The following is a 15,049-nucleotide window of genomic DNA, read 5'->3' on the forward strand; positions in this document are numbered from 1 at the left end:
ACACTGAGTCAAGCTAAGTAATAATCCCAGCTCAGTAATGTTGAACAAACACTGAGCATGTGTGTGACACAGTCGCTATGATGATTGCCACAAGGCCATTGCTGTTCAGAATACAGTCTAAGGAGGGAGATTGTGTGCAAAACAATACATTAAATACTGTGTTTCAGGTTTAAAGGGTGTGTGCAGAGTGCTGCCACGGAAGCTCAAACGGCAGCACGACATGGTTTGAGAAAAGCATGGTGAAAGGTGACAGCGCAGTTGAGTCTTGCAGGGTGAGTCAGTGCACAAGCAAAGGATACTCCAGGCAGAAAGGACAGTCTGGTGTGAGCCACAAACAACTAAGTACAAGAGAATTGTGTTGTGGGAATGGAGTCAGGAAGCTAGAAGGTAGCCAGGGAGCTTATGAGGCATGTTAATAGAACTGGGCTTTATTCTGGAGGTGAGGGGAGATTTATGAGGAAAAGAAATGAACAGGGCCTAGTGAATGCAGGATTAGGTAGAGATGAAGGAGTCTTACCTTTCTGGTTTGGAGGGCAATGGTGTCAGCAGTTGAAATAGAGAATGCATGGGGATAACTCATTTGGGTGTTTATAGATCATCTGGTGGTAAGACAGTTGGACACAGCTGTGAAGCTCACAGAAGAGGCCAGGGCTGGATGCAGGTGGGAATTACAACCTCAGGAGTGAAACTATTCTGAAAACTTCTATTTTTAAAGTCAAGAGTGGGTCAAAGACAGAGCCCTGAGGACCAATGTTTAAATGATGAGTAGAGGAGATAGAGCCATGAAAAAGGCAGAAAAGGAATGGCCAGCAAGGTTATATCTATTGGACCTGATGATTTAGGAGGTGGTGGTGAACTTTATGATAAGCTTCAGTGGTTGTGCAAGCGGAGGGGTCAAGGAGAATCTTGATTTGAGTGGGTTAAAGAGTGAATAGGAAGTGAGGAAAGAAAGCGTGGGTTATTTTTTCAAGAAGCTCGCTTACGAAAGGAAGGAGGAATGGTAGTATTAGACAGACACAAAGGCCAGTGGATGAGGCCCATGGCGTGTTTAGGCCAGGAGGAACTTTGGCATGTTTATGGGCCCAAAGGAAAGAGAAGAGAGGATGAGCTGCAGGGAGAAGAGGTAACTGGAGGCCCATGGTCCCAGAGGGACGGGAGGGATGAGACAGTGCAGAGGGGCGGGAAGGAGGGAGGGATAACTGCTGGGTTGGAGGGGTGACGTGTGCAGGAAGCTGGCATCGTTTATGCTTACATATCCTTTGATGGGGGCCCTACTGGGAAGCACCAGTGTCCTCCCAAGTCTTCCCAGCTGCCAAGGGCTTGATCTCAACCTTAATACTGAACCTTTTACCCCGTCATACCATGTAGGCTGACATTTTCTCCTTTCCTGAAGGGAAAAGTGGTTCTCCCAAAATAGGTCATTTAAATAAGAGGTGATTTGCCCTCCAGCGTAGCTCATCAGTTGAGCATTGACCTATCCAGGAGATGGCAGTTTGATTCCCAGTCAGGGCATGTGCCGGGTTGCGGGCTCCATCCCCAGTTGGGGGTGTGCAGGAGGCAGCCGATCAACGCCATGCTCTTATCATTGATGTTTCTCTCCCTCTCCCTTCCTCTCTCTGAAATCAATAAAAACATATAAATAAGAGGTGATTTATTATATTTGACCAAAAAGATTCGGTGGAACACAGAAATATGAAGTCATGGGTGGGTTTAGTAGGCTAACAGGCTCTCCCTGAGTTTACCTCTTTTGTTATTGCTACGCCTCACCATCATGGGTCTGTCCCGTGGCCTCGAAGGCATGATCAGAGACTCGTGTCGCTCATGACTTACATATATCTTATGGGCCCTGATCCTTGGTCTCCATTCAGGTTTTTTGGTGCCAATCAGTTTTCTGCAGAAATGGGAGGCTGCCACTCAAAATGGCGCTTGGCCATTTATTCACTATTCCAAAGAGATGGTACAAGTGCTCTTCCAGTTGTTTAATAAGCAGCGAAATGGTGGTGATTAAGTCAGGGTTGCAGAAGCCTGGCATCGACTGCTAGCACTGCCTTAGAACTCTGATTGGCATCACCAGCACCAGGATGATTCCTGAGGTGGTTTTCCTCCTAAGTCAAGTATATCTCCTAGGAGAGGCCTTCAGGGACCACCCTACATAAAGTCACACATCTCCCATAGTTCCTCGCTATTCTCCTTGGCATTTATTGTTCTTCCTTGTATTTATCATAACTTCCTGGAGTTGTTTATTTGGGGGGTATATTTTTATTTGTTTATTGTCTGTCTTCCCACTGGAATGTAAACTCTGTAGGAATAGACTGCCTGTCTGGCTTGCTTGTTGCTGTAGCCTCAACAACTAGCACTTCGTAGGTACTCAATTTTTTAGTGAACACAAATAAAAATAATTTTATAACAGTGGGATCATACTGCACATTCTATTTTTAAAAATATTTTTATTGATTTTTAGAGAGAGGAAGGGAGAGGGAGAGAGAGAGAAACACTGATGTGAGAGCATAACATAGATCAGCTGCCTCCTGCATGCCTCCAACTGGGGATTGAGCCTGCAACCCAAGCATGTGCCCTGACAAGGAATGGAACCAGCAACCTTTTGGTGCAGGGGACAACACCCAACCAACTGAGCCACACCAGCCAGGGATTGATTGATTGATTGATTGATTGATTGATTTTTAAAAATGTTCTGCAATTTTTTCTTTTTCCTTAACAATACATGCAGACATCTTTCTATGTGAAGGTAATCTTTACTGTTGTATTTTGTTGTTGAATACTACAGATGTCCCCCATTTTCCCTCCCTTATCCCCCTCTATTTTTTTTAAATCCTTACATGCTTAGAAAGAAGGAGAGAGAGAGAGAGAGAGAGAGAGAGACATCTGCGTGAGACAGAAACATCCATCAGTTGCCTCCTGCAGGTGCCCCAGTTGTTGATGTAACCCACAGCCCTGGCTTATGCCCTGTCTGGGAATCAACCCACTGCTCTCTGGCGTATGGAACCACATTCCAAGCAACTGAACCACAATGGCCAAGGCTACCTTACTTAAATTTAATAAAAATATAAAACCGAAGGCACTGTTAGATTGTTCCTCCAGGCAGTATTCAAAGTTTGGAGTTACATGTTTGCATTTCGGTATCCTTGGGCTCCCTGCTAAGAAATGTGAGCAAATTAGCACCCTTAAACTTCCTGCACGAACCCATTTTTGTGAACTATATTATTTACACATTGTTAAGTTTAAAACATGTATATGACTTTTACTGTAATTCCCACATTTATTAGTCATATATTTAAATTGACTCGTTTTCACATTCTTATTTTACACTGTTTTGACATATTAAATAATTTTAATTCCTGTGGAAGAATAGCGGCATCAAAACTTTTAAATAAATGTGTTTCAGAACTTTCAGAGAGTAGGTGGAAGTAAGTTCCTTTCTTGGCTCCGTGATTAGTGCTTAGGGGCCCTAAAGAGCTCGCCCAGCTTTAGTCCTGGCCGCGGCAGCCGGTCCCTCCCGCGCCCGAGGGCGCAGTGCCGCCAGGGGCCGCCAGGGGCCGCCACCGCCGCGCGGGGCTCGGCAGCGCCGCTCTGTGCGTCGCCCACGCCCGACGGGAAACGGGAGCCGCGGGCGCCGCGCAGTGCAAGCTGGGTCGGCGTAGCCATGGCGGCTCGTGTCCTTTCCTCCTGTGTCCGCCGACTGCCCGCGGCCTTGGCGTCGCGGCCCCGGGTTCCCACGCTGGCCGCCGCCCGGCCGCTGAGCACGGCGCTGTGCCCCGCGGGGACCCAGACGAGGCCCGGGGCTCCGGGCTCGGGGCTCGCGCAGGTGACGCGCGGTGACTTTGCTGGGGCCTGACAGGGGTCAGGGGTGCGCCTGCCGGGGCGGGGGTCAGCCGCGGCGGCGCCGTCGTCGGCGGGGAGACCCGGCCGTCTGGCCCGCTCCGCGGCTCCATGACGGACGGTGCTCGGCTGACCCTGCTCGGAGGCCGTGCGACCTGGGGACACCCGGGTTCGAACGCGGGCTGCCGGTTAGGGAGCTTCGGGCCGGCCCCGGCCTCGCTCCGCCGGCCGGTCTCCCGGCGGTGGGGCGTCGAGGCGGGGAGACGGGCAGGGGAGCCTTGGGCGCGCTCGGGGGCTCTCGCGGCGCCGGCCGCCCTTGGCCCTGGCGGTGACCGTGAATTCGGTGGCCGCCTTCCGGGGGTGCGGGGAGGAAGCCACGCCGCCACCGCCGCCTCCGGGGCGCGCTCCCCAGGCCTCCCCGCGGCGCCTTCTGCCTGTTTGTGGGCCTCCTGGAAATGAGGATGGGAAACAGAGTAGCATCTAGCCTTTTATCTGACGAGGCCTTCGTCGAGCTGAAACTCCCCAGGGCAGGGATTTTCAACCCTGGCTGCGCATTCAAGTCACCTGGGTAGCTTGAAAGAGAAAGACGAGTACGTCCCTTGCGCCCTCTGCCCCCAGCTCCGACTTACTCCCTGGGATGAGGCCACGTCTTCCTCTTGGTCGTTCCAGCCCATAGCACAGTGCGCGGCACCCAAGGTAAAGTTTGCAGGCAGCGGAGATAGTCGTGTAAATAAAGGCAAGACATTGCCACGTGCGAGAACAGGTGTGCGCACGGCGCAGCAGCGAGAGGGACTGAACCCCGCGAGCTCGGTCTGCGCAGCAGCGAGAGGGACGGAACCCCGCGAGCTCGGTCTGGAAGAGGCGGTTTCTCAGCAGTCACGGCGGCGGGGCGCAGAGACACGGGGGCCAGGAGCCCGCAGCGCTCACGGCTGCTCGGGGGTGCCGGGGAGGCAGCAGGCCTGCTGTGGAGGGCGCTGTGTGCCCACTGAGGAGTGTGGGTGCTCTCTGTCTAGGTCTCAGAGAGCACTGAGGAAATGTGATGGGGAAGGAGTTGGAAGAGTGGAGGGGCCTGGTCTGTGAGCGGGCATTTTGCGGACAGATGGGTAAGGAGTTCATTTCCAAACTGGAGTTTGAGATGTCTGCTACCTGCGCAGGGGCAGTTTGTAGAGATGGCTTTGAAAGCCATCTCCCTAGGTTCCTTCTGAGTTTCCCTCAGAGCTGGGCCCAGTGGAGAGAAGATGGATTCTGATGGACACTAATCAGTTTGATTAATCTACTACCCAGAGGGCAGTCACTCTTTCCTCGAAAACTGCCTCTTGATGTCTGTGGGTTTCTGTTAAGTAGAACTGTTAAGTGTACATCTTGGGGAAGATCAACTAACATCAGAAACAATAGGTGTGTATCTTTTTTAAACGGTGGAGATCCAGCAGGCGGGAGGCAGTAGGCCCTCCAGGGGCCTACTTCTCTGCTTCAGTTTCCTCATCTAGAATGGGGTGATAGTGCTATGTATCTCGTATGTTAGAACTAAAGGAGATGATGTATGGGAAGTGCCTGGGGCAGTACTGTAGCCGACTTAGTGATAATAAATCAGTAGACACCCAAGGGGAGGCATGGGACGAAGCAGGATCAAGTGCTTTGGGGCTACACTACCCCAAATCCTCAAACTGGTGGGGCATCACCACCACCCGTCCTGCTGGGCAGCCCCACAGAGCACTCCCAGTGTATGTGCCAGGCCATGTTCTGAGCCTTCTCAGTCATCTCACTGATGCCTCCCAACAGTCCTGTGAGCTTGGCACTGTTGTTTATCCCCATCTTACAGGTAAGGAAACTGAGGCATAGAAAGATTAGTAAGAAAGCTAGTGCTGGGGTACAGACAAGGCAGTCTCCTTCCAGGGTCTGAGCTCTCACCCTCCTGCCTCTGCTGAGCCCACTTTACATTAGCAGGTGGCCTCTAGGTGGAGACCCCTTTATCTCATTTAATCACTTGGTGCCTACCTGGCCTCTACAGGCACCTACCCTGCTTCCAGAGCAAGGCTGATCCCTAGTGGGCCACACAGGTAGCTGTGTACAAACACCCTCACCAGACTCCTCTTTCTCCTCCGGCATCACACATGTCCACCTCCCCTTTCTCTGTCCCTCTCCGCAGCAGAGATTCCACCTCCCTCCACTTCTTGATGTGCACAGACAAGGCCTCCGCTACATCCATCCTCCTCGAGGTCTTGTCTGTCATTACCATGGTGAGCTCATTCCTCCTCCTGCTTTCTCTTTTCTCCTTTCTGCTGCTTCATTTTATCTGTGGCTTGGAAACTTACTGTAGTCACTGTTAATAAGACCTGGTCACATTCCCACATCACAGGTCTCCTTAACCCGTGCTGTCATCGGAAAGGAAAAGAGACAGTTAATTTAGACAAAAAAGAGCAAGTGCTCCAAAATTCCAAAAGTACCCAGAAATATTCTTTAGAATATCTATAAAACTCATGTAATCTCAGCTTGCTGAATAGAGCTCATTTCAATGCCTGGGTTCTTTTGGTTGGTTTTTCTTTTTGCAAGATAAATGCTTCTTATTCAGGGGTGTGTATGGGTTTGGTTCAATTGGCAGTGGTTTTTGTTATCTTTGTTGTTGAAAGTATTACAGATATTCCCCCCTTTTTTCCCCATTGGTCCCCTCCACCTGGCATCCACCCCCACAAGGCCTTCACCACACTGTTGTCTGTGTCCATGGGACATGCTATGTGCATGTAAGTTCTTTGGTTAATTTCTCATACCCACTCCCCCACCCCCACCTTCCCACTGAGATTCCTGTCCCATGTTTCTATGTCTCTGGATCTATTTTGTTTCTCAGTCTGTTTTGTTTATTAGATGCCACATGTGAGTGAGATCATGTGAAACTGAATCAGGAGGAATCAGAAAACCTTAATAAGCCAATAACAACTGATGAAATCAAAGCAGTAATGAAAAAACTAGCAAACAAAAGCCCTGGTCCAGATGTCCTCACATGGGAGCTTTCTAATTCTTTAAGTTGTAGGGTTAGTTTACTAAAAATTTTTCATGCTTTTTCAGGTAGGCCTGTGGTGCTATGAACTTCCCTCTTAGGACTGCTTTCCCTGTGTCCCATAGATTTTGGGTTGTTGTGTGTTCGTTTTGTTTCCAGGAAGTTTTTGATTTCTTCCTTGATCTCATTTGTAACCCATTCCTTGTTTAATAATATGCTATTCAGTCTCCATGCGTTTGCATGTTTTTGAGTGTTTTTACTGTAGTTGATTTCTAATTTCATGCCCTTGTGATCTGAGATGCTTGATGTGATTTCAGTCTTCTTGAACTTGTAGAGACTTGTTTATGTCCTAACATGTTGTCTATCTTTGAGAATGACCCATGTGCACTTGAGGGGAATGTATACTCTGCGGCTTTGGGGTGAAATGTTCTGTAAATATTAAATCCATCTGACCTAGTGTGCCATTTAGAGTCACTGTTTCTATGTTGACTTTTTGTCTGGAATGGCAGTTTTTTATTACAATTTTTCATGGACCTTTGTGAGTCTCAGGTACCTGGGCCCCAATAAGCAAAACCTATTTTCTATGGGACATGCCCTAAAAACTCCAAACCACAGTAGTAAAGTCAATTTTAGAAGGGGAACACACCAGTTCAGATTAGGGACTTCCATAGTGAGCAAAACTATCTGTCTGCTGTTTGTTTTCTCTTGTTCTGCATTGTTCCTCTCCCAACTTTATACCCACTGACTTGTGAGTTGGAGCTCTTGTCACGTTTGGTGAAGGAGTCCAGTCAAAACCCTAGTACTGAGTTGAATAGATCAGGTGACTGTCAGAGATGTGAGATGATCCTCCATCACGTCAAAGATCAGAAAGGCTTGTGGTTTGGCTGGTGGCAACAAGGCGCAAGCCCTGAAGGGAAACAGACTGGACTCTGATGACTGTCAGGCTCCTCCTACCTCTCCTTTAGGTTGGTAGCCCATGGGCCAGATCAGACCTCTGTGGTATATGGTCCTCAGTATGAGCTGCCTCTCAGTTTACAGTGACAGCTCTTTCCCTGTAGGTTATTTTGACTTGCGTATGCCAATTAGAGATGGCAGGGACTTACTCTGGCAATGGTTGCTGCAGATGCCGCAAGAAAGCTCTTCTGCAGACCTTGGACCATTTTAGTCTCACTGAGCAGGACAAATGTCCAAAGCCAGCCCTAGCTCTGAGGGGAAAGGAGGCCCATGTGTCTTCTGCCAAATGGCTAGGGCATGAGACAACCAGCAGTGATCTGGTGTGGCCTAGGGGCCACAGTCAGGGGAGGTGGGTTCTTTAGAGCCCTAAACACTTTGTGGAAAGTACCTAATACAGGCCAGTGCACTTATGTGGAGGCATTTTAGGTTCAACGTTTCCTTCCTGCCCTCGCCCTAGGTACCAGGCAGAGTTACACAGCTGTGCCGCCAGTATAGTGACGCGCCCCCTCTGACTTTAGAGGGCATCAAGGACCGTGTTCTTTATGTGTTGAAGCTCTACGACAAGATTGACCCAGAGAAGGTAATTGATGTGGTTTAATTAATCACATGGTATAAAATTCAGAGGGTCCAAAAGGCCCGTCTCCCTGCTCCAGCTCCGTTCCCTTCTGGGAGGCAGCAGTGAAAGCAGCTTGTGTATTGTTCCCCGAAATACTCGGCGCATGCGCAAGGAAGTATGCTCACATGCATGTACATTGTATGTGCTAAGTGGTCTTGTATCTCCCACCCTTTTTTTAAAAAAACACAGTGGTGGTGTACTGTAAACACTTATGCACCTCTCTTAACCCTTGGAATTTTTCTCAAAGTGACACATAAAAAATTCCTTTAATTGAATCTGTTGTGTGAGTAGGATAATGGGGTTTGGGTTTGTTTTTTGTGTGTGTTGGGGTTTTTTTGAGGTATAAATGACACATTAGTTTCAGGCATTTGTATATATTGTGAATTAATCACCATAGTAAGTTTAGTTAACATCTGTCACCACACAATCACAAAAAGGTTTTTTCTTGTGATGAGGACTTTTAAGATCTACTCTCTTAGCAACTTTTAAATATGCAAGACAGTAGTATTCACTCTGGTCACCACGTTGTGACACCCAGGAGAGCGTGGTTGGATGTGGGTGTTGAATTCTTACTGGTGACCTTGAGGACTGAATTAAAGGCAGGTGATGATAAACACCATCTGCTAATCTTGAGGGAAGGTGGTCACTGAGTAGAGTCTTAGCTATTCATAAGGTAGCAAGGAAATCAATTCTCAAGTCTCATTCAGAGCAGTGATCAAAGATCTTAATAAAAATGTAAAGGGAAATGTGTCATTAGCTTTTTATAGTTAACATTCAAACAAGGTTAAATAAGTTGGCATGTAAAGCACACCAAGTGTACATCGGCACACGGTAGATGTATGATGTTATGGTTCCTCCTATTTAAAAACTGTACCACTCAGTTATCTTGAGGCACAAAAGCTCTCAGACTGAATTTTGTATCTGATGTCCCTTTCTTGCAGCTCTCAGTAAATTCCCATTTTATGAAAGACCTGGGCTTAGACAGTTTGGACCAAGTAGAGATCATCATGGCCATGGAGGACGAATTTGGTAATGTGCTGGCTGGGTCTTAGGTCTCCATTTTGTAATTCTTTGTATAAGCGTGCGTGAGATTTTAGAGGAAGAGAGAGAGAAACATCAATTTGATATTCCATTTATTCATTCATTCATTGTTTTGTTCTTGTATGCGCCCTGATCAGGGATCAGACCGAAACCTGGATGTATCCATGCTTAACCGATTGTGATTCTGTTTTTGTTTTATTACTCCTCACCTGAGGATATCTTTGTTTCCATTGCTTTTCCAGAGTGGAAGGAGGGAGGGAGGGGGTGGGGGAGAGAGAGAGAGAAACATCTGTGAGAGAGACTCATCGACTGGTTGCCTCTGGCACTCGCCCCGACTGGGGGCAGGGAGCAAACCCACAACCCAGGTATGTGCCCTTGACCAGGAATCAAACCCACAGCCCTTCAGTGCAAAGGCTGACGCTCTAACCATTGAGCCATACAGTCCAGAGTCATACTGTGACTCTTGATTTGGGTGGATTAAAGTGAAAGATGTTGGAAGTCTGAATTGGGATTTGAATCAAATATAGAAACAGAAACAGTAGGCTCCCCTTCACACACAAGCACATGCACACTCACCTTGTTTCCTTCAGTGCTTCTTGTGCACATGCCAATATTCTTGTTCGGGAGAGTTAGTTGTGCAAATGAGACCATTCGAGGCTCCACAACTAATTTGGGGGATGAATTGCCTTCATGGAAGCCAAGCAACTTCTGTGCCATCCTACAGAGAAGAATCCTCACAGGTTATGCTAACTAGAGGCATGGTGTTCATTGAGGTAGGGGGTGGGTATGGGATTTCTTTGGGGTAATGAAATATTCTAGAATTGGATAATGGTGATGGTTGCACAGCCTTGTGGCAACACTCAAAACCATTGAATTTTACACTTTAAATGGGTGAACTTTCTATTATGTGATTTTTTTTTTTTTTTTAAAGGAACAAACCGTTATACCCAATACAGTACCCACACTGTGTAGACATAACTGGCTCACAACTTGAATGGATTCAGGGCTGCTGGAGGCCTGATGTACTGGGGGTTTACGAGGTGTTAGTGCTTTCAAGTCTAAAGGATCTGCTTTTTCTGTATTCACGCACTGTTGTACGTTTCACTTTCAGGGTTTGAAATTCCTGATGTAGATGCGGAGAAATTGATGTGCCCACAAGAAATTGTTGATTACATTGCAGATAAGAAGGATGTGTATGAATAGTTACCAGGTAAATAACTACAGAGGGTGATGCTCTCCCGTAGAATAAAGCTCTCGGGGGCCCCTCAGTAAAGACAGACGCAAGAAGAAACAGAGGATCGAAACGCCCGGCAGGTTTCACTGACTGCAAAGTGCAGGCCCCTCCTGTTATCTGCCCCTCTGGGGGGCCAGCCTTAGTGATCATCTTTATCCTCGAGGGAGGTTGAGAGCAGTTCATTCCTGGACAGACTCCCTTGGGTGTTACCCCTCCTAAAAGCAGTCTTGTGAACTGAGCAGAGACGGTTGCCTCCCGCAGTCAGCCTAGGCCAGCCCAGCCTGCTGTCCAGGAAGTTGGGATGGCCTGGCTGTTGGCTGTTAGGCAAAGAGACCTCATGGGCAGGAAGACGGCCTCTGGAGCCAGACACCTGTTTATTCTCGGCTATCACATTCTGGAAGTCTGGCAGTCTTAGGCAGGCTGTCTAGCCTGTGAGCCTGTTTTACATACGTAAAATGGGGTTAAAGATAGGACCTACTTGGGATTTTTGTGAACGTAAAATTCAGTGGTGTATGTAAATCATGTAATACAACACTTGATGGTAAAGAAGCCTGTCAGTGAATTCTGTATTGTTATTTGGGCTCTAGGATAATCAAGTGGTGAGGCTTTTTAAATAAAGCATTGTCTTGGTGCCTGTAACTTCAGTTACTCTGGATGTAGCACCTGGAAGATCTTCGTGCAAAGTTGGTAACAACACACCGAGAGAAACACTGCACTTACTGTCTCTTCCAGACCCCCTTCCTTCACTGAGAGAAGACTCGGAGATGCGAATGTCTGGCAGCGAGGACACACTGTGACATCATTGCTGACATTGACAGAGCAATTCTGTTTAGACTTGTATTTAAATTGTTTTGTGTTTGTGCCCTTTGAAAATAAATCTATAAAACCAATATTTTTGTCAGTCTTTAGTTTTTCAGTGATATCTATAAAGTGCATTTTTATATTGACTTTGCTTAATATTTTTAAAGATACTCATGCAGATCAAACATGTATGCCTTTTCAAGAAATGTGCTTAGAATGAAACAGGCTTGCACGGGATGCCTCTGATTGGAATTACAATTTTAACATCTGGCGATTCTAAACTGGGTCCATGGCAGCTGCACATTTTGCCCCAAGAAAAGCATCTCTGGTGGTTCCTGCCTGAAATACAAGGCCTAGCAGTACGGCCACCACTAGCGGCTCTGCTAGCATCTCAACCACCCGCCTGCATGGAAGTGGCCCGTTCGCATCATTCCACAGCTGTCCCAAGTAAAGGAACCACTGAATCATGCAGGTAATTCCTTGGCAACGCTATTTAGGGCCGGTGTTCAAACAATAGCAAAGGCCCTTTTGCTCTAAGAACTTCCTGGAATGTCCTTTGTGTGCCACTCTAGGTAGGCAGCACACTGGCCGCATGCAGCATTCCAGTGTGTGTCGCTCTGGCCAGTGTGACTCGGTTGGAACGTCCCATACACGGGAAGGTGGTGGGTTTGATTCCCGGTCAGGGCACGTACCCAGGCTGTGGGCTCAATCCCGTTGGGGCACGTATGGAAGAGAACCGATCAAGTTTCTCACGTGGAGATGTCTCTCCCTCTCTCTAAAATCAATTTTTTAAAAAGTGTGTGAACGAGAACAGCTGGGATGGTGTGCACATAGCTCTGATGGCCAGAGCACCTGTACGTCTGCTGTGAGGGTGGGCGTGACACCTGCTACAGCCTGTTTTGGGCCTGATCTCCTTTAAGCCTAAAGTAAACTGCCCACAGGGATGGGTCACAGCTAGGGTTGAGAAGCTAGAACTAAGCAAGACTTGCCTGTCACTTAAAATTTCTTTATCAAGTGCGTGTATTACTGTCTTAATTTTTAAACTTTTATTTTTTTAATTCTCACCTGAGGATATTTTTTTCTACTGATTTTTAGAGAGCATGGAAGGAATGGAGGGGCGCAGAGAGAGAAACATCGATGTGAGAGACATCGATCGATAGCCTTCTGCACATACCCAACTGGGGCCAGGGATCGAACCTGCAACTGAGGTTCATGCCCTTGACCAGGAATTGAACCCGAAACCCTGCAGTGCCTGGACTAATCCCTAACCACTGAGCCACACCAGCTAGGGCTGTCTTAATTTTTTAAATGGTAGCCAATTAAAAATATAAAGGTTTAACATTTAAAACAACTCACAAACACAAGTTAGTGCCCTTAAGACATACAGCTAAATCAGGGAAAGAAAAAAAAATGTAGCGAGTTCTATCCTAAGTTCTCAACAATAAGGTGAGTTTGGAAGAGCACAGACTTTGGCATCAGGCCAGTCCGGGTTCTGAATGGCAGCCTTGGTCAGTGATCTTGGCTAAGTCACTTCTCTGAGTCTTAAGTTTCCTCTAATGGGTGAAATCGGGGTACCAAGAGGCGTGTGGTGGAGTGTTGACAATATCATGCACATAATTTGACAGAGCCTGGGACATGGCAACACTCAGTGAAGGAGCTGATGTCACAGGACTTGAAGGCAGAGTGGAGCAAGTTTCTCGTGGAATGAGCATCCAGAGGTACCCATGCCTCACTGAGTAGCATTTACCTGGCACAAAGCTAGAGGACAAACCCTGCTGGGTGGTCTGCCAGAGCTGCTCTGGTACCTCCAGTCCAGGGTATTTGCTTGAAAGCCCCACACTCATGATGGATGTAAGTCAAATGGGACATCTTAGATGCTACGATTGCGATGTTTGTGTTTTTGTGAAGGGCAGGGGCCACAAACTACTAAGAACCCCTATCTGGTACTTTTACTGGAAATCTTGAAGGAAAAATATTCTCTCACCTTTGGGGCTGCCAGTCTGGTGGAAGCTAAGTCAACAGAGGACAAAGCAGAGTCAGCAGTTAGAGGGTCAGGTGCCTGGCGTGAGCTCCTGCATTGAGCTGGGTCTGACACACTGCATTTTCCGGTTACCTGAGTCAAACTGCTTTGCCCGAGTGGTAAGAACTGGGTTTGTCACCAAGAACCAAGAGTCCTGAGTCATAGACCCCTGGAGTCTCCAGTGATCAACGGACGAGGACTCTGCCCTCTGGGAGTGCTGGTTCCCTGGCTCTACCTCTAGCGCCACAGCCACAGCCGGCATGGCAAACCCACAATCAGAGGGAGGGAGAGATTAGGGGTCACAATAAAAATTAAGACTGTAAGTTCATGGGGGAAAAAATATGGGGAAATTACTTTTAAGGTGAGAGAGAAAAGCCAAGACTCAACAGAAAAGTTAAAAGGGTATTAATATAAGATTAGAATAATGATTTAAAAAACATTGCGCTGGCTAGGTGGCTCAGTTGGGTGTCGCCCTGTACACCAAAGGGTTGCTGGTTCAATTCCCGGGCAGGGCACATAACCAAGTTGTGGGTTCGATCCCTGGTCAGGGTGCGCATGGGAGGCAACCAACTGGTTTCTCTCACATTGATGTTTCTCTCTCCCCCCTCTCCTTCCTTCCCTCTCCCTTTCTCTCTAATAATACATTTTTTTAAAAAGGATGTGTGTCTAGAAGAGAAAAATATTGCTTAATATTTTAACAATTGGTGAACCAATGTGGAAAGTATAAGGTGGAGAGTGTGGTTGGCTCTGTCAGTTTAAACATTTCGAAAACAAAAAAAAAGGAAAACAGCAGGGATTAAAATTAGATACGGGGGATGGAGTAAAAACAGCAAGGAACCTGAAAACCAGGGGTTACAAAATGGGGTGAACAGCCGGAGGAGGTGGAGGAGAAGAGAGGCCAATGAGGCTTCAGAACAAAGGCAGCCTTGAGAACCAGGCAGGGCAGAGGCCGGGGCTTCTGGGGACAGGCGCCCCCTCCCCGCGTGCACAGGCTAAGGAGACCGCCTCCTGGGCAAGAGAAGAGGCCGCTGCTGCTGGCCCACTGGCTGGCTGGCTTGCGGGGTCCCCATTGCAGAAAGGGTTGCTAGTTATGAAAATGCAGACCCCCCAAGGTATGGTGCCATACTCAGACTGCAGGTCACCTCCCTCTCCCTGTTCATTTGAAGGGGCCTGAAGCAAACATTCGGAACAGAGTAAAACCCGTAAGAGTCCTGTACAGAGAGTCCTCTCCAGGCGAGTGCCAGCCACCGCTCTCTCCACGGGTCAGACCCTTCAGGTCTAGCAGCACTGCTCTGGAATTACGAGGTACTGGAAAAAGGGAAAGGAGCCAGGAAGGGGCTGTGGGACCACAAACTTTGGGAACATTTACAAAACGGGAAAGACGAGAGAGGGTCGAATGGAGGTGGTGCTGGGTCAAAACCAGTTCCGACAAACTCTAATCTGCTCATGCCAAGGATTTGGTTTTTGTTCCTGGGTCTTCGTGGCTGCGGCGAGGACTGGAGCTCCATCTCAGTGTTACCAAGCATGTCCTCCCAGGCTAAATGGCCAGGTGAA

At 47.9% G+C, this 15,049-nt stretch overlaps 1 protein-coding gene across 2 annotated transcripts; it reads left to right on the forward strand.

The window, feature by feature from the left end:
- Positions 1-3,598: 3,598 nt before the first annotated feature.
- On the forward strand, positions 3,599-11,564 carry NDUFAB1 (NADH:ubiquinone oxidoreductase subunit AB1). 2 transcript variants are annotated; one of them, XM_081131245.1, is made up of 5 exons: positions 3,599-3,823; positions 8,241-8,363; positions 9,341-9,428; positions 10,552-10,650; positions 11,407-11,564. In XM_081131245.1, exons 1-4 carry the CDS (start codon positions 3,662-3,664, stop codon positions 10,641-10,643), a joined length of 465 nt encoding a protein of 154 aa, XP_080987371.1. In that variant the 5' UTR covers positions 3,599-3,661; the 3' UTR covers positions 10,644-10,650; positions 11,407-11,564. The 2 variants fall into 2 exon arrangements, with proteins under 2 accessions (XP_080987371.1, XP_080987372.1); XM_081131246.1 differs by having other exon boundaries at positions 3,612-3,823; positions 11,262-11,564.
- Positions 11,565-15,049: the final 3,485 nt, after the last annotated feature.

Source organism: Miniopterus schreibersii, assembly GCF_964146895.1.
Source record: "Miniopterus schreibersii genome assembly, chromosome: 3".
Lineage (NCBI taxonomy): Eukaryota > Metazoa > Chordata > Mammalia > Chiroptera > Miniopteridae > Miniopterus > Miniopterus schreibersii.